The following is an 18,327-nucleotide window of genomic DNA, read 5'->3' as shown; positions in this document are numbered from 1 at the left end:
AATATACAAAATATCCTGTAAACATGGTAATGATACTTTTCTCTCTCTCCGCAGGCAGTGCTGATGTGAGGCTGGCTAATGGTGCCAGTCCCTGTGAGGGGACAGTGGAGATTCACTATAAAGGAGAGTGGGGGGCAGTTCGCAGTATTATCTGGGATCTGGATGATGCTACAGTGGTGTGCAGACAGCTAGGCTGTGGATCTGCTATTTCAGCACCAGGAAGATCTCACTTCGGACCAGGATCTGGATCAGTCCTGCTAGGCTTGGTCTCCTGCAGAGGTTCAGAGTCTGCGCTGAGGCACTGCAGAACAACTGAAGTGAAACACTATGGCGCTTCCCATGACTCTGATGCTGGAGTGATCTGTTCAGGTAGGAGACATAGAATCTTTTCATCTTTTCAGCCTCCAGCACTGAGGACAATTAAAACTCCTTCACTGATCTAGAGTCCATCATCATGATCCATCTGTCCATCATCCCATTCCCACTGCTCCTGTCCTGCTGAGACCTGCTCACTGAGAACACTCCACACTGTCACTGTGTGCCTTTATTTATAAATCCAAACCATATAAATTATCAACCAGCTCTCACTAACTTTTTCCCTACAGTTATTCCTCCTGCTCTCTTACTGTCTACTATTAGCTAGGAATATTCTTAATAAACATAAAAATAAATCCTTTAAAACACAAATCATATAGTATTTATAAATATAAGCAATAAATATATGTCATACATAAATTATAATTTACTGATAATTATATTCTATAACTATATGAAGGATAAAGTGTAAATTCAGCACATGACTCTTCAGTTTGGGAAAACTCATTTTTCTCATTCATGTGTTTGTACAGCAGGATAACTGGAAGTGTCTGAGACTATCTGAGCATGTAGTTCACCTTGTCTTCCCTGGACATTGGGTGTTGGTCAGTTTAAACAGCCAGACTGTGGTCAGTGAGTCTATATTTAGTTATCTGTCTGCCCTTACTGTTTAAACACTGGAGAGGCTAGTGTATGCTGGGGTTCTGGTGTGCTGTGGGGTGAATTGCCTTCTCTCCAGGTGTCAGTGGATCTGGTCAATATCAGGTGTGTTTTAATGGTGTTTCAGTGTCAGTGATCTGGCCAGTTTAAGGTGTGTTTTAATGTGTTTTCATGATATTTTGGACTCAGTGTTCTAGAGCTTGGTGCTACAGTGTGTTCTGTGTTCAGGTGCTGTATCAGCTGGCCAAAGGGCAGACTTTTGGTGGTTGAGTAACTGTCAGTCTGATACAAATGAGCCCAGAATTGATTTGTGCAATGAGCTCAAATCAATTCTATATTTATACTTATATACAACTGAATTGTATATAAGTATAAATGAACAAGATCAAGTTCTGTTGGCTCAGTCCAGTTGTTCAATGATTTTGCTATTGAAGATTGGACGTCTAACCTCTTACCTCCTCTGTCATATTGGAAAATAGGTTGGGTTATACTGAACCATACTCATGATGATGAATTAAAGTTTAAAGATTGGCACTTAAAGAGCCTTTAAAGGCCTCTATGGGTATCTGATGTTCCTGAATTTTCTTGCAATGAACTATAGCCAGGAGCTGACTGCTAGACCCTGGTGTGTGTGAATAGTGCTGAATTAAATTACAGTGTGTCTTTCACTGAGATCTGCTTTCATGTGAAGAAACACAATCCAGGTCATGTCCACATTGTCTGTCAGTGCCCAGGTCAGTCAGTCCTGCTCCATCACTGCTGGGCTGTGACAGTCCTGGTCTTGTCCAGAGTGTCTGTCAGTGCCCAGGTTAGACAGTCCTGCTCCAGCAGAACCAGGCTGTGACAGTCTTGGTCTTTTCTAGAGTGCATGTAAGGGGTCAGACTGGTCAAGGACAGTGAGCTGTTTCTTTGTTCTGATATCCCTGCTCATTGAGGTGTCACACTGGTTAGTGACAGTGATCTCTGTTATTGTTCTGATATTCCAGCTCATCGAGCTGGTCAGGGACAGTGATCTCTGTTATTGTTCTGATATTCCAGCTCATCGAGGGGTCAGGTTGGTTGAAGGCAATAATCTCTGCTCTGGAAGAGTGGAAGTGCAGCACGGAGAGACCTGGGGCTCAGTGTGTGACTCTGACTTTGACTGGCAGGACGCAGAAGTTGTCTGTCGACAGCTGGGCTGTGGGATTCCCTCACAGGTGCTGAAGGGGGCTCATTTTGGGAAAGGGGGGAGACAGGTCTGGACAGAGGAATTCCAGTGCCAGGGCAACGAATCTCAGATTTTCTCCTGTCCAAAGTCATCCACAAAATCACAGAACTGCACGCATGAGAACAACGTGGGACTGGTATGTTTTGGTAAGAGCAGGATAATTGATTCCATTTATTTTTAATGTAGTTCCTAAGTGAAATAAGAGAAGTTTAGGAAAGACAGACAACACTCAACTCCTGCCAGTCACCTGCTCACTGCAACATAAATCTGCAGCATGTCCTTCCCAGTAGTCTTTGCTCTATAACCCCTCCCCTGATTCAATGTCAATACAACAGCAGCAGCAGCCCTGTGTCTTTTGATACAGGGGCTCTGAGTGTCTCATCCAGTTTTTTTTTTTTCTTGAAGTGTAAAATTAAGGCTGACTAATGGTAATTATATGTAAAACGGTTTAGATTTGTTCTCTAAAAGAAAAACAGAAATAACAAATATAACTTAGACCTGCTCTGTTCTGCCCTTGAATTCACACAGCTTTTTAATTAGTAAATAGTTGAATAAGCCTCATTCATCAGTGTTAGTATAACTCTGTCTGAGTCAGTACTGTGGATTTAATCAGTGAAGAGCTCTAGAGTTCCATTCATCAGTGATGTTATGTTGAGGGTTTACTGTATACTTGAAGGTGAGTTGAGGATAACTGCTAGATGTTGCAGGATATTGTTGTGTTATGACACTGTGTCTGCTCTCTCTCCCCTTGTCCTGTCTGCAGGATACACAGGGTACAAGCTGGTTAATGGCTCAGATTCCTGCTCTGGCCGAGTGGAGTTACAGTGGCTCTTCAGCGACTGGGGGACAGTGTGTGACCAATACTGGGACCTGAGAGATGCCAGTGTTCTCTGCCAGCAGCTGGGCTGTGGGGAGGCTGTAGCAGCACCAGGACAGGCCTGGTTTGGACAGGGCAGTGGACCAGTAAGGGCTGATGTGTTTGAGTGCCGGGGCAATGAGAGTCGTCTCTCACACTGTGCTGTCTCTTCATGGGGCAGAGCAGGGTGCTCTCATGGACAGGACGCAGCAGTCATCTGCTCTGGTGAGAATCAAGTTTTTAAAAATCATGTGTTTACACACAGCAGCACACTGTCTTCATGACTGACCAAATAACTGCTCTGTTACATACAGCCAGTAAAATGATAGAGATGCCCAAATGTTATTTGTTAATGCATTTCAGTGTATTTTCACTAAAAATACAGAATGTTTTTTGTTATTCACATCACCGATGAAAGAATGTCCTGGAACTCAGTATACTGTAATTATATTATATTATATTATATTATATTATATTATATTATATTATATTATATTATATTATATTATATTATATTATATTATATTATATTATATTATATTATATGTAATTGCCTGATATCTGTAATAATCCATTAATTAACCCAGAGCACAAGTAAGCAGGGTACTGCACAAAAGAGAAAGTGAGAATCCGGAGCTCAAGGTTAATAGAAGTAATTTTTGTGCCACACACACAACTGACACGACACTCCACTGGTGAAAGATCAATCCTGTGGACAGTAATGAGCTCCTTCCTTCTCTTTTACAGACTCGAAAAGTAGCAACGATTCACTTGGAAATGGTAAAGTGAGAATGATGACTCATTTTGTCATTAGTCAGTTCTGTTTTATTGTAGTTTCATTGCTGGTGTTAAATTGCTCCTCTCACACACAGCTCACACTCCACTTTCTCTCTCTGTGTGTTTGATAGGTATCCCATCTTCCTCTGTTCCTTCCTCAGTAACACCAGGTATGAACCGGTCCTTGTTCTGTATCTCCAGGGCTCTCAGTGTGTGTTGGCATCTCTGTTACTCATCTCAGACTGTGGCTTTGTGAGGCAGCATTTGTGTGTGGAGGTTTTCAACACTGTTCCACTCAACCTCTCTAACACACACAGTCAGGCAGCAGGACATAAAAGCTGCTTGCACTGCATCTGCTGTCCCTTAGCTGATGTTCAGCAAATTATCTCCCACTAGAGGTCACAGTGATCTCTTAGATCTACTGCATTGACCTCTGACTCTCTGCTCCTAGACCAGCACTCCCTCAGGCTAGTTGGAGGAGGAAGCGACTGTGCTGGGAGGCTAGAGGTTTATCACAATGGATCCTGGGGGACAGTCTGCGATGACTCCTGGGACCTGGCAGACTCTCAGGTGGTGTGCAGGCAGCTCCAGTGTGGGGCGGCCCTCAGTGCCCCAGTGCCGGCCTCCTTCAGCCAGGGAACTGGACCCATCTGGCTGGACAAGTTGGGCTGTCTGGGGAACGAGTCATCTCTGTGGGAGTGTCCCTCAGCAGGGTGGGGACAGCATGAGTGTGGACACAAGGAGGACGTGGGAGTGGTGTGTTCAGGTACAGGTCTCCAATCACACCAAGACTGTATTCATACAACAGCGTGTTTGGTGCCAGGAGCAAGTACAGTATCCCCAGTTCAAGACAAGAGCAGGGACAGTAATGTGAAAACAAATTGTTGTTGTTTTGCACATTGCCTGTTGCTGTTTTTGCATACAGCCTGTTGTCTCTGTCTTTCTTTTATTACACAATTGTACGGTTGTTTTTTTTGTACTCCGTATTGTCTGAGAGCTAGCTAAACAGCATTCCGTTATACCATATACCTGTATATAAGTATAATGACAATAAACTTGAACTTGAATTTGAAATAGTATTGTAATTGTAATTGTATTTGTAATGGGGTGCTTAATAATAATTAATAATAATAATAATAATTGCTTGCACTTATATAACTTTTTTCTGGACACTTCACTCAAAGCGCTTTACGGGTAATGGGGACTCCCCTCCACCATCACCAATGTGCAGCATCCACCTGGATGATGCAAGTCTTAACATAATCAAAAGATTCTCAATTTTGGATTGTAATTTACAGAAAATTTACAAACTGATGTTGGCACTAATTTTAACAAATATCACCATTGCATTGTTTTTTATTGAAAAACAACATTCCATTACATTACATTAATATGATTTTGGGAAAAAAAGATTATGATATCCTAATGTCACAGTAGTTCGCAGACACACTGTTTCTATCTGAGGTCTTTAATCCAGAAAGTCTGTGTCAGTTCAGAGCAGGGTTCTCTCAGTCTGTCCACTTGTGTGTCCCCAGAGTTCAAAGAGCTGAGACTGGCTGAGGGCTGTTCTGGTCAGCTGGAGGTGTTCTACAATGGCACCTGGGGCAACGTGTGCTCAAATAGCATGAGTGAGGACACAGTGAGTCTGATCTGTCAGGAGCTGAACTGTGGGAAGAGTGGGCGTGTCGTCGATTCAGCCCCCAGACGGGACTCCGCTCCTCACTGGCTTGATGAATTTAAATGTCGCCCTCACGACTCCACGCTATGGCACTGCCCCTCCTCTGCCTGGAATCAGAACCAGTGCACAGACTCTGAAGTGGCTCTGATCACTTGCTCAGGTAAGAACTCCATCTTCCACCTGTCTGAGGGTCGTCAGGGGCTGGATGTGTGTGTATATGAAGAAGAGGGTGAAGGGGAAGGAGATCATGACTGACAAATGAAATAGACAGCCCAGTGTTACACTGTATTTGACCACACCCTGTGTTGGACAGTAAGACTCCTGTCTTACTGAAGGTCAGAATTATGGTGGGATGGCCCAGAAGCTAATTTGACATAAATCTGTCTTCAGGTGGGGAAAACATTGACATCTAAACACGTCAATGATTGATTTGTTTCATAAACACTACTCCTAGTAGCTTTTATTGCAATCTAAAAATGATGTGTGTGACTAACATGCTTTTCATTATTATCAGAAAAAACAGGGGAAAGAGATCATGACTAGATTACAGACAGCCCAGTGTTTCACTGTATTTGACCACAGTCTGTTGTGGACAGTAAAATTGTGAAGGTTAGGATTATGATGGGATGGCCCAGAAGCTAATTTAACATAAATCTGCACAAAACAGGGGGGGAAACATTGGCACCTAAACACCTAAACACATCAACAATTGATTAGTTTCACAAAAACTGTACCTAGTGGCTCTTATTACAATCTAAAAATGATGTTTGAGACTAACATGCTTGTCATTATTATCATTATTATCAAAGACAAAAACAAATACAATATTTTGAGTTTCAAGGGAATTTTAAATGTCTTAATTGAAGAGAAAGTAATGTTCGATCTGTACACAACAGGTAGCGGTTGCCAAAGAGCACTAGTTGTAAAAGTGTAAAAGTGATTTAATATTGTTTATCCCTAGCAAATAATGTTCTGTATTTGTGGTGTTTATCTTGAGTCACACAATATCTGTTTAGCCTTGCCCATTACTGATGTAGCAGCAAGGCTTATTAAAAATACAGGAATTAAGTTTGCTGCTCCCTTGCCTGATAAGGAACAACTCCAAAGGCTGAGACACATCAACCACCCTAACAAATGGTCATCTCTGGCACCTTACTGTCTGTGAGATTCCAAGGGAGTCTCATCCAAAGTTGTTTACAACTCTAAGGTCAGAGTGCATTGTTACTCATCATCAGCTAATCAGGACCTGGTAGGGCAGGTTAACCCCACGTGGGTCTCTGATGCCCATGAAACTTTCATCCAATGAACGACTGTAGTTCCTCCAGGTAAAACAAGCAGCACAGGGCTTCCTCAGCGAGCCTTCTGGACATTCTCAGACTCAGCTCCTCCTGGAAATTCTCAGACTCGGCTCTGACCACCACGTAACGGCCAGTGTGTCCGAGTGCAGGACTTTCCTTTGTTCTAAGAGTCGAGAACAGAGGTTGCCAACGCATAACCAAAGGATCCACCCAAGGTTAGCCCAGCAGCAAGGCTCGTGAACCCACTGCGAAAGCTCACCTGATCAACAAGTGAACTACGGTCGGAACTGTGGACAGCTGAATCAGTATTCAGAACTAGGGCTACATCAGGAACGAACCGGTCTTCTTCCTGTCTAAAGAGTGTGACCTTCTTGGACCTGCAGTCACTTTTCTTCTGTGCACAAACTCGCTAGTTCAGGCAACACTAACTAGCCGGTCTTCGGAGAGCATCAGCAGTGCACCGCAGCAGAAATCTCTCCCTCCTTATCTGTCACGCCCTCTGCAGCCAGAGGGCGCTCCTTCTCTGTCCTGTCCCTAGTTTCCGGTCTGCTGTCCTTCCTGTCCCTCTCTTTCCTTTGGGCTATATATTTCCGGGTCTTGCACTCTGTCCTCGCTCAGCATTGACGTTCGGATGTCCTGAGACCCGCCTAGCACCAGGGCGCCCCACGTCCGCTCCCTGAGGGCATAGGTTTCTATACGGCATTCCTGAACACTTTGCACTGTCTTAGCCCGTTTCGCCGCTACGCATATGGGTCTTTTTCCGCTCTCCTGCTCCCCACGGTTAGTCCCTTTTGACCTCCGTGACATTATCCTTCTCTCATGTCGAACCAGCACTGCCTGGCACCGGGCCAGAGAGCACCGATTGGACACAGCAACAAAGCCTGACACTGCTTCTTTGTGTCTGCAGGAGATCTGAATCCACACAGATTGGATCGGTATTCAACTTCACTGCATTACAGCTCGATAATTCAATTGTTATCCTAACCAGTTGATATAAATTTAATTCCTAAGAGTTATGTACTTGTTTGAGTATCTAGTGTAGAATTTGTAACCAAGTTCATTTACTAAACGGTCTAAATGAATGATATACTGAATGTATGTCCCTCTTGGTTTGTAACTCTTCGTGATTGAATATACCTTTTGTATTCTGCTAACCCTCACTATAAGATCTGTTATATTTATTTGCACATTTTATGCATTAATAAATATATTCTCATGTAATAGTATGTAAACCGTGCGTGTGCGTTGTTTGAGTTATCCCGCAAGGTTGATTCTAATAGCCATCAAAGAATCATTTTGTGACTTACTGCTACAATTAATAATTGTCCCAGTAAATACACAAAACCCCTACATTTATTGGTGCCTCGTGAGAGGATGCCTACACTGATTAGAATATTTCCCACTTCTGAGACTGAACAATCTGCTAAATAGGAAATAAGGTGAGCTGTCACTTGTCAAAAGTGATGAATGTTAGTTTTATCAGACCCCTGAACAGAGTTTAGTGTTTCTAATCCCTAATCCCACAGTGTGTAAAACATTAAATCCAGTGGTTTACCAAGTGGTATGCATGCAAGTGTCTTACAAATGTATTCAGACCTTCACACAGTTTCCATATTTTGTAGCTTTACAGCTGGCAGTCACAGCATTTTCAAGTTGCAATTAATATTTGTTATATACACAATCCATACATTAAAAATTAAAGTAAATAAATATCTAATACAAAAGAAAAAAGAAGACGTAATGACTCCACGAGTACTTATTCCTGCAGCTAACATATTCTGACATGATACTCATTAATGTCAGAATGTCCAGTATAAAAGTTATTAATCTGAAATTAACAGGGTTTTCCTTCTTTTAGATGAAGAGAAGAATTCTTTTAAATCCTGTTCCACAGCCTCAGGCCAGGAAACATGTTCAAGTGAGTTTACAAAATGTGTCTGTATGTTGATAAAATAATTCAATTCTTAAATTTTATTTCACAAATAACAAATACAGTCAGTGCACTGAATTAGACAGTAGGCTAGCTGTATTTTGTTTTGATGTTTATTAAATGTGTCAAACCAGGAAGGAGGAACATAGAATGGAACACAGGCTGGTGGAGTTTGTGTCTCTGTGTCTGTTAATCAGGTTTATTTAGTTCCCTAGACTATTGGCCATTCAGGCTGGTTGGAGGAGGAGGTGTTCTTCAATTTTGTTTCACAAATAACAAATAGTCTGTGCACAAACCAGACAGTAGCCGAGATGTATTTTGCTTTGATGTGGATAAGATGTGTCAAACCAATCTCTAGACTACTGGCCCCTCAGGCTGATGAGGTTTGTGTCTCTGTCTGTTAATCAGTTTTATTTTGTTCACTAGACCAGTGGCCCCTCAGGCTGGTCGGAGGAGGAGGTGCCTGCTCTGGGAGGGTGGAGGTTTATCACAATAGCTCCTGGGGGACAGTCTGTGACGACTCCTGGGACCTGCAAGATGCCCAGGTGGTCTGCAGACAGCTGGGCTGTGGAGACGCAGTGAGCGCAGTGGGAAACGGATCATTCGGACCAGGAAACAGCACCATCTGGCTGGATGAGGTGAACTGCAGGGGCAGTGAGCTCCACTTGTGGGATTGCTGGCACCCTCCCCTGGGACAGAGCGACTGTCGGCACAAGGAGGACGCTGGGGTCATCTGTACAGGTGAGTGGGAGCTGCTGGAGGCCCCAGGGTATTTGGGGCTGCTCTCAGTACAGGAATACAAATGTAAATAATAATGAAGATGCAAATACAAATTCTGCCTATTAGAAAAACAATTAGTATGAGCCCTTGTGGCCATTAAATACTCTATATTAGTGCAGTGTGTGTTTGTCTTGGCTCATCATCTCTCTTTCATACTCTCTGAATCTCGACCCATCCCTTTTCTTTTTTTTTCAGGTTGGGAATCTCAAAGCCATCCAGTGAGAACAGGTAATGCAGTTAACAGAAGGGAATAAAATACATTTTGGTTTGTCTAAATGATGCTGCTGGCAGATTGCATGATTTTCAGAAGTACTGCTCTCTCTGTGAACTGTGGCCTCTCTGTTTAATTTTTGTCAAGAAATACAGAAGAATTGTTGTGAATCTTGTCATCAAAAAACATTTTATCTTCTATTATAGCTCTTCCTACTTCCACCAGCACTTCTTCAGTGAAAACAGGTAAATCCCCAGTTTCTAATCTCTGTCCAGATTAGATCACTACTGAGATTGAAGATTAAGACACAGAAGATCATTTTCTGATCTGTGTCCCTCTCCCTCAGGCACCACCAGGACAACACCCCAGACACAGCTTCTGGGAGGCCTCTCCGTCTTGCTCCCGGTCCTCCTGCCACTGGGGGCTCTGCTTTTTGTGATGTTGGCCCTGTTAGTGTGGCAGCTGATCCACAACAGGAAGCTGAGGAAAGGTAGGGAGGGAACTAGTGACCTCTGGTGGTCACTACTATCACTCACATGAAACTGATATGTGGACTTTACTCTAAGATCGAGATCTGCAGAAATTTGCAGATGTGAAGAATTATAATATTTATGTGGACAGATGCCCAAGACAAAGTTTAGCACTGAACTGAATACCTTCTATTCCCCTCACTGCATGTTAATCCTGAGTGTTTGTTTCCAAACACAGCCCTATCTAAGGGAGCACACACCCCCTATCATGATGCTGTCTACGAGCTAATAGAGTACAAACTGGCCAGAGAGGGAACCTACAACATCTCAGGGAGAGGTGAGTGGAGAGAGTGTTCAGGTGTGATTGGCCTTCACCCTCTGAGGAGGATCTGAAGACTTACACTTGTAGAATATCTCACCACACTGGTTTCAGATAGTAGTTCTTTCTCAAGAGGTATGTCAACATGAGTAAAGAAAATCAGCACAGCACTGTGCCTGATCTAAAAACAAACTCTGTGTTACTTTTCACACGCTGGCTTCTCACACAGTGGGAACAGCCAGTAGAGGACAGTGAGGCTGCTGTCTGACTGCAGGTATTATTGATCTGTCCTCCTGTTCACAGGGAGATTCCTCTCTGACGAGCTGCCCTCTGGATACAATGATGTGGAGGATAGTGAGGGAGACCCAGTACCAGGTGAGGGGAGATGGAGTCAGGGGGATCAGTGTGGGAGTGGGGCATCTGCAGTCCAGTACTCACTCTCATCCCAAACCAGGCTGAAATCTAGAGAACTTGTGTAGAAAATCCTGAATCTTACAAATATAACCTCTGGTGTTTGACACCTTATTAACTCTGCTCTTCAGTGTTGCCTAATGCTGGCCTGATCTTAACAGATTACAGAGGCTAAGACAAAACAAAACTAGACTTTATCAGTAGAGGGAGAGGATACCTTTAAAGAATAGTTAGGCTGCAGCTCTAACTAGTGTTGATGCAACAGTTACTGTTTCCCTCAGGAGCAGAAATCAGGATCGTTGTCCCACTATGATGATTGGGAAACTAAAGGCAATAGACACTGCCTTTCAGATGAGATATTAACACCAGCATCCTGACCTAATTATTAAAGATTCTGTTGATTGCTGTTTATAAGACTCACCCTGGAGTTTTGCCTTACTTTTATCTCACAAAGCATTTAGAATTGCACTTTACTATAACTACATAGAAAACATATTTTACTTACTTTGCAGTTCATATGAACATCAGTTTGTTATTAATGTTAAAAGTGATTGCAGCACTGTGGTTAAGTGAGTCAGAGTCCTGAAGTGTATATTCTCTGTGTCTCTGTGTGGTTCAGGAGACTCGATAACGTCTCTGAAAGAAGAGATCCCAGAGCACTATGATGATGCTGTAACTGTACCTCAGAGACCAGACGCTTTGTCAGGTTGGTTATTTCAGTCCAGTCCCAAAGAGAAACCCTGCACCAATCCCAGTGAGTCTGACTTTCTACTCTCCCTTTTATCTCAGCCTCTGAATACTGGGTTTTCAGTTACTCCGCAAGAGTCACATTAAACTGACTCTCTATGGTCTCAGCTCTGCGCTATCAGTCTGGGTCACTGTGCTGCCAGTGTCCAGCTCCTCTTCAGTATCTCATAGGTTTCACATCTTCACCCCGCCCAAATAAGTTAAAATCTAGGAGTAGTTTTATATTTATTATGGAAGTGAATAGGATTAGAAATCAGGTTCCCTGATCTCCCGTATTTAGTCTAGAATTTTAATTCTAGTGTGATGTTCAGTTAATCAGTGTATTCTGAGGAGCTCCAGGAGTCCTGTGCTCTAGATGAGATGTGTTCTGCTGTGTGACAGTGAAGCTGTGCTCTGTGTGCTTTAGGAGAGCTGATGTCCTCTGTGAAAGAAGAGGCCCCAGAGTACTATGATGATGCTGTAACTATACCTCACAGTCCAGATGCCTTGTCAGGTGGGTTATTTCAGTCCAATCCTACAGAGAATTCCTGCACTAATCCCAGTGAGTCTGACTCTCTTTACTCTCTCTTTGCACTGCACAGAACATCACACTGAGTATGGATTATTCTCTGGGTTGTTCTGCTGCCAGTGTCCAGCTCTTCTTCAGATATTTAACAATGATTCACACCATTGCTTTTTGTTCTGATACAGGCTACTCTGTTGTCATTCACCATTTTAATTTAAACAAAATAGAGCTATGTGAAATTTATTATATAACCATGTTCCCAGGTCTCCAACTACTTATTAACATTGACATATTTAGACAATTTCCGCCTGGAATTTCCTCCCCCTAAAACATTTGTTATATCTCTGCAGCAGAACATAGCAGATCTAAAATTGAAGCTAACCCCCTTGGCTTTGAGTGTGAATAGTCAAATTTCTTATATTTCTTAATGTGTCCACTCAGCAGACAAACATATGAAAAAAAAACCTCCTTCTCTGTCCTGTCCCTAGTTTCCTGCCTGCTGTCCTTCCGGTCCCTCTCTTTCCCTTGGGCTATATATTTCCGGGTCTTGCACTCTGCCCTCGCTCAGCATTGATGTTTGGATGTCCTGAGACCCGCCTAGCACCAGGGCGCCCCACGTCCGCTCCTTGAGGGCATAGGTTTCTATACAGCATTCCTGAACTCTTTGCACTATCGAGCCCGGGCCTTTTTCCCGTCTCGCTGCTACGCATATGGGTCTTTTTCCGCTCTCCTGCTCCCCACGGTTAGTCCCTTCGGACATCCGTGACAGAATACTTAGCCACCTTCTGACCCCGCGAGCGGCGCTTTTTGTCTTGCCGCAGTTTTTTTTTTCTCTTGCTCTGGGCTATTTTTTTTTTGTTTATTATTAGTCGGTTCCTCTATTCTAATCGCTGGATATCACTCCGATCTTCCGTGCCTGTGAGCTGGTCCTGCACCTGGCTTTCCTCGGGTAGATCACTCCGATATCAGTGATTGAATGTTGAGCTGGCTCTCCCATTCTGATTGCTGGATATCACTCCGGGCATCCGTGTCTGTGAGCGGACTGCGGTCTGGCTTTCCTCGGGTTGTCCACTCCGATATCAGCATCAGCTTGGTGAGTTCTGCCGTTCCTCCATTCTTTTCGCTGGATATCACTCCGGGAATCTGTGTCTGTGAGCGACTACGGTCTGGCTTTCCTCAGATTGTCCACTCCTATATCAGCGTTAGAATGTGAACGTGCCCATTGCCCAGTCTGCGGTATTTTTCCCCGGGGTTTTTTGTTGTTTTTTCTTGTTTTTTGCCTTTTGTTTTGATTTTTTTTCTTCCTGGTTTCCCTTCCTTTTTGGTCTGCTATCTGTTTTTTGTGGTTTGTCTCCCTGGTCTTTCCCAGGATTTGTCTGTTGTGTTTGTGCTTGTGTACTTTTTTGTTTTAAGTCTCCGGAGCTCTACTCGACCCCCTTCCTCCACCCAATAAAGGTTTTTACCCCGGAGGAGGGGGTAGCTCCCAGCCGTGGACTCCCGCAGGTTTCTTTTCAGTTAAATGAGGTTTTTCCTCCCCCCAGTGCTGTGCAGCTTATTTATTTGTATGGGCGTCAGGAGCCGCCCATGAAGGGGGGGGTACTGTCACGCCCTCTGCAGCCAGAGGGTGCTCCTTCTCTGTCCTGTCCCTAGTTTCCTGCCTGCTGTCCTTCCGGTCCCTCTCTTTCCCTTGGGCTATATATTTCCGGGTCTTGCACTCTGCCCTCGCTCAGGTGGTGATATTGGAGAATACGTGCATGTGAGAAAATTTGTGGAGTGGTTTCAAACAAACATTGTTTATCTCGCATTTATCTTAATAATATAAAGTGTCATCTGGGGAGACAGGAGTGCCCCTCGGTTACCGTGATCCGGACTAACAGGTTAAATCTGATTTGTAACAGTGAACCTGTCTCTGTGTGGTTCAGGAGAGATGTGCTCTGTGAAAGAAGAGGCTCCAGAGCACTATGATGATGCTGTAACTTCGCCCCAGAGCCCAGACACTGTGACAGGTGAGTTATTATAAATAAGACTTATGAGTATGCCCTGTATCAGCCTGCACTAACCTTTGTCATTAGAAATTAGTTACAACCTAATTTCACACCAGCAAATAAACACTAACTGGAAGAGAAGAGCTCTCTTACAGGCCAGTTTGTGTCAGAATGACAGAGCCATTACTGACCTGCTCTTCGTTTCACAGGGAGACTCCTCTCTGACGAGACACCCTCTGGATACAGTGATGTGGGGGACAGTGAGGGAGGCACCACTTTAGGTAAAGGGGCTACAGCCAGTGTGGGTGATGTAGTTCAGGGATGGGAAGATAACCCCCAGTAATCCATCTCTGTGCCACTCTCATCCAAGACAAGGGGGCTTCAGGCATTTTTCAGTAGTAGTGGCTTCACTCTGCTCTGTCCCGCAGGGATCAATATTAGCCAATACAGGCTGAGAGACTGTACTGCTACAGTGTCAGATCTCATAGATCAGAGTCTCTTTGAAACCTACCTACTGTCACACCTAGCCAATCAGATGATTTAAATTGATCAGCAGCCAATCAATTCTGAGAGAGTGAGGTCTGGGCAGAACAAAGCTTCAGAATCCCCAAGACCAGGAAGAAATACTGCAGGGAGAAATAATAAATCCAGAAAATACTGTCAAAGTATTTCCTCACTGTATTTAGAGAATTAGTACTTCATGAGCATAAGTCAAATCTGCACTAAATCATCAATTCTTCCTAATTTTATATGGAAAATTACTAACTTACTTCAAGGCTTTTGACTACAATATTGTAACAACTATTCTGTTTACTCCAACCATTACTCCACTAACAGCCATTTGTATCACTGTAGATCATGTCATGCTTCTATCAATAAATTGTATATTATTTAGATTGGTTCATAAAATCAGCAAATACTCTCACAATGTACTGTTCCAATCTCTGATTATTACAACAACTTAAAACATCCATTCACTATACTATTGTGACTATGGAAGTGTTTTCAAAAATCTAGATACGCATGGCTATTGTCAACATTTCCAATTCTCAGGGCCTTCAAAGTAAGGAGATGTATGCTAAGATGTAGGGATGTGTGATTCAGTGATCAAAGCAACCATAACGTTTACCTCAATTTACTTTAGTTGTTTCTAGAAACTTTAATTGTTCTGAGATTCCCTTGGCTAAAAACAGCCTCTCCTGGCCAGTGGGAACATTTTTAGAACAGGGAGATAGATTGCCATTCATTTTGTAACATCCAGGTTCACAAAGAGAGAAATGTAACTGTAGGTCGTATTCTGTATTCAGCAGCTTTATCTCTTCAGCGGGGACAGGCAGAGGACAGCTGATGGACAGGAATGACTCTATATCAACTAAAATATCTGTGTCTCTCGGTCAGGTGTCACCCACACTGGCCCTGGAGTGGACAGGGTCCTGCACACACTGCCCTCTGAAGAAGGAGCCCCTGCCCCTGACAGTACTAACTACGATGATGTTGGGGACGAGTTTCAGGGAGAGGATGGGTGCTGTGAGACTGACAGGGCTGTCTGAGAGAAGCTCCTCCTGCAGGTCTAGACACAGAAGAGCTTCACCAACAGAGTCACACAGTCTTAGACCTGCTCTTAGCACTGAGACTGTCTGACATTGTCTGTGACCTGAGTCCACTTCACTCCACTGTTTCCACACTGAGACTGTCTGTGTCCTGAGTCCACTTCACTCCACTGTTTCCACACTGAGACAGTCTGTGTCCTGAGTCCACTTCACTCCACTGTTTCCACACTGAGACTGTCTGTGTCCTGAGTCCACTTCACTGTTTCCATACAGTCCTCAGTGTCTGTGTCTACAGCTTGTGTTTTACAAAACGGAGGCTTGAACATCCCATTTCTGCTCAGTCTTTCTTCTTTTTTATAATTTGATGTTTCAGAAATTAGAAAAAAAACATTAATTGATGTATAATTCTGAATGTACCACTTTTGATTGTAACTGATTTGATTGTTATCAAAATTTTGCTCTGCAATAAAGTTTTTAAAACCATTTTTGTTATCTGCATGTAATTTCTAAAGTATGATTTTGTTACGAATTCCGCACGCACTCACACGGTCACGCATTCCACCCGCTCTAACAAACGCCTTCACATTCCCACGCACACCCACTTAAACAGATACTCACGCCGCAACTAATATTCCTATCGCCTTTCACTCCCGTTACTACTTTAACCCTCCTCTTTTCCCGCACTAAATCAGATTCTCTTTGGAGCTTCCTAGTGCGCGTACTCTTCTTCTTTTGGTTTGAACTCATTGTTGCTTCCTGGACTCTCACTTGTTTCTGACCTCATTTGTGCCTTTGCAATGTGGATTTGTTGTCTCAATTGTAGTGTTCCAGCCTGGTTTTTGACTTTTGCCCGCCCATCTACTTTTTGAGTATAAGGACTTGCGTTGTTGTAACATTTTCAATAAGGACTTCCTGCAACAGTGTGATTATATCATCAACCTGAGCACAGGGTTTTTATTTTTTAGCATAATGATTGCTAAAAGATATTAAAAGTATCAATAAAAAATAAGGAGTCTTTGACCACTTCATCAGCACAATGATAATATCAACCCCAGAGGAGGAGGAAATTTTAAATGTTTGTTATCAACTTATTTGTATAAGTTGATCCACACAAAGGACAAAAAAACACTGTAGACAAAATCAGGCACAATATGAGACAACCTGCCAGGAATTTAACACAGGGCTACAGCACTGAGTGGTAGCAATGTTAACCACTGTGCCACCTATAAAATAAACAAACTTTGCAAAACACTAGGAGATTGTGTAAAACAATATTATATATGCTTTCACTCTGGACCTTTATGAATGCGTTTAAGCTTTTGTCTGCTGGAAATATTATGCTGGCTGCTTTGGGGAACGGAAAGAGCAATTATTAACATAATACAATATATAACATATAAACACAATGGTAATGAAATATCCTTAAATGGCATGAGTTCTAAAATACTGATAGTTATTTTGTTTGAACAAGGTGTTTTCAGTCCTGTTACTGTGTTACAGATGTTTTCAGCACCAAAACCAAACAACAGCAGTTCAGTTTCCAGTTTCCAGTAAAGAATCTCACCGCTACATCACACAAATCTTTCCCACTTCAATCTGCATCTCTCCACTATATTCCCACCAGTGTGGAAGTTAAAGACACTATTTTTAAACGCACACACACTGACCTAACAGCACCAGTTAAGTGTCGGTTTTCTTCTTTTTTTTCTCCAGTCACTTCACGGGGAAGCAACACACAAGTGCAAGGGTTTCAATTCTTAGTAAAAAATGCTCTAAATACCTAATATGCTGCACAGTCCTCTTCCAAGATGACTTGAAAATCGGTGACTTGGACCTTTTTTGTCCACTTTCAGAAAGCCTGGAATTCAGATTAGAAAACAAAAAAAAAAACATCTCTAAATTCAACTTTTATGCTGCACAGAGAGCACTACCAGCCCTGCTGCTGGTCAGCTCAGTTGGTTAGTGTGGTCCCACTAATGCCAGGGTTGCTGGTTCAATCCCCATAGGGGCCAGGAGATTTCCTTATCCTCTGCCGACACTGTTTGATCTTTTCGTGGTGGAATCTGATGCAAAGATGCCATATACGTGTACTTCAGACGAAACGAGGGAGTTGCAGGTTAAAAGGAAAGTGCGAGGCAGCGGACTGCCGCTATTGCGCCCAGTGGGAGCAGCGTGAGGAGGCCTCCCACAGCCACGTCCCTGAACCTCGACATTGGGCAGGTGCTGCGCTGGAAGGTGGAGCTGAAAGGACACCAAGTCCGTGAAGGCGCTCTGTCTCAGCACTGTGCGCACTGTGGGAGGCCTTGGAGGTGAGGGAGGGGGTGCTGCGCCTGGGCTGGCGGGTGCCCTCCAGCGGCGAGTTAAGGTGGCAGTTTGTGGTGCCGCGGCCAGGAACTGCGCGCCCCGGTGGATTTGGCCGCTGGGAGAAGTGCTGGTACAGCCAGCAGGGACGGATTATGAGCGGGACCTGCAGCAGTGGATGCTGCAAGTACACAGCTTCGCTTGAAGCAGCCTGACTCAGGCGGGGGTACAGCAGAAGCGATACTACTGTATGATCTGCACTGCAGGGGGACCCCTCTTAGACCTGGGGACCTCATCTGGGTCTACAACCCACGGTACCGCAAGGGC

General features: G+C 43.6%; 2 protein-coding genes and 1 long non-coding RNA gene across 3 annotated transcripts; all 3 read left to right on the top strand.

Moving 5' to 3' along the window:
* The first annotated feature begins 23 nt into the window (after positions 1-23).
* Positions 24-5,748, top strand: LOC148668144 (scavenger receptor cysteine-rich type 1 protein M130-like). The gene is made up of 7 exons (XM_088630992.1): positions 24-369; positions 2,014-2,328; positions 2,946-3,263; positions 3,786-3,818; positions 3,947-3,985; positions 4,267-4,581; positions 5,351-5,748. The coding sequence occupies exons 1-7, from the start codon at positions 24-26 to the stop codon at positions 5,746-5,748; spliced, it is 1,764 nt and encodes a 587-aa protein (XP_088487118.1).
* Positions 5,749-8,649: 2,901 nt separating this feature from the next.
* LOC148668143 (uncharacterized) lies at positions 8,650-9,958 on the top strand. Its single transcript, XR_015937041.1, has 4 exons — positions 8,650-8,709; positions 9,148-9,462; positions 9,697-9,729; positions 9,919-9,958. It is a non-coding gene; the product is annotated as an uncharacterized LOC148668143 (long non-coding RNA).
* Positions 9,959-12,069: 2,111 nt separating this feature from the next.
* Positions 12,070-16,139, top strand: LOC148668142 (uncharacterized). Its single transcript, XM_088632639.1, has 4 exons — positions 12,070-12,152; positions 14,087-14,170; positions 14,359-14,430; positions 15,548-16,139. Exons 1-4 carry the CDS (start codon positions 12,074-12,076, stop codon positions 15,697-15,699), a joined length of 387 nt encoding a protein of 128 aa, XP_088488765.1. The 5' UTR covers positions 12,070-12,073; the 3' UTR covers positions 15,700-16,139.
* Positions 16,140-18,327: the final 2,188 nt, after the last annotated feature.

This window comes from Lepisosteus platostomus, chromosome 5, assembly GCF_059453375.1.
Source record: "Lepisosteus platostomus isolate fLepPlt1 chromosome 5, fLepPlt1.hap1, whole genome shotgun sequence".
Taxonomy (NCBI): Eukaryota; Metazoa; Chordata; class Actinopteri; order Semionotiformes; family Lepisosteidae; genus Lepisosteus; species Lepisosteus platostomus.
Note: the sequence above shows the minus strand (reverse complement) of the source record. Positions and strands in the feature narration are given on the sequence as shown.

What these genes read in the sequence shown, in the direction of transcription:
- LOC148668144 (XM_088630992.1), top strand. Translation starts at nt 24, where the DNA reads ATGGTAATGATACTTTTCTCTCTCTCCGCAGGCAGTGCTGATGTGAGG. An exon ending in CGTGGGACTGGTATGTTTTG is followed by an intron (nt 2,329 to 2,945) that starts GTAAGAGCAGGA and finishes TCCTGTCTGCAG; the next exon opens with GATACACAGGGTACAAGCTG. An exon ending in CAACGATTCACTTGGAAATG is followed by an intron (nt 3,819 to 3,946) that starts GTAAAGTGAGAA and finishes TGTGTTTGATAG; the next exon opens with GTATCCCATCTTCCTCTGTT.
- LOC148668142 (XM_088632639.1), top strand. Translation starts at nt 12,074, where the DNA reads ATGTCCTCTGTGAAAGAAGAGGCCCCAGAGTACTATGATGATGCTGTA. An exon ending in CAGTCCAGATGCCTTGTCAG is followed by an intron (nt 12,153 to 14,086) that starts GTGGGTTATTTC and finishes TGTGTGGTTCAG; the next exon opens with GAGAGATGTGCTCTGTGAAA. An exon ending in GAGCCCAGACACTGTGACAG is followed by an intron (nt 14,171 to 14,358) that starts GTGAGTTATTAT and finishes TTCGTTTCACAG; the next exon opens with GGAGACTCCTCTCTGACGAG.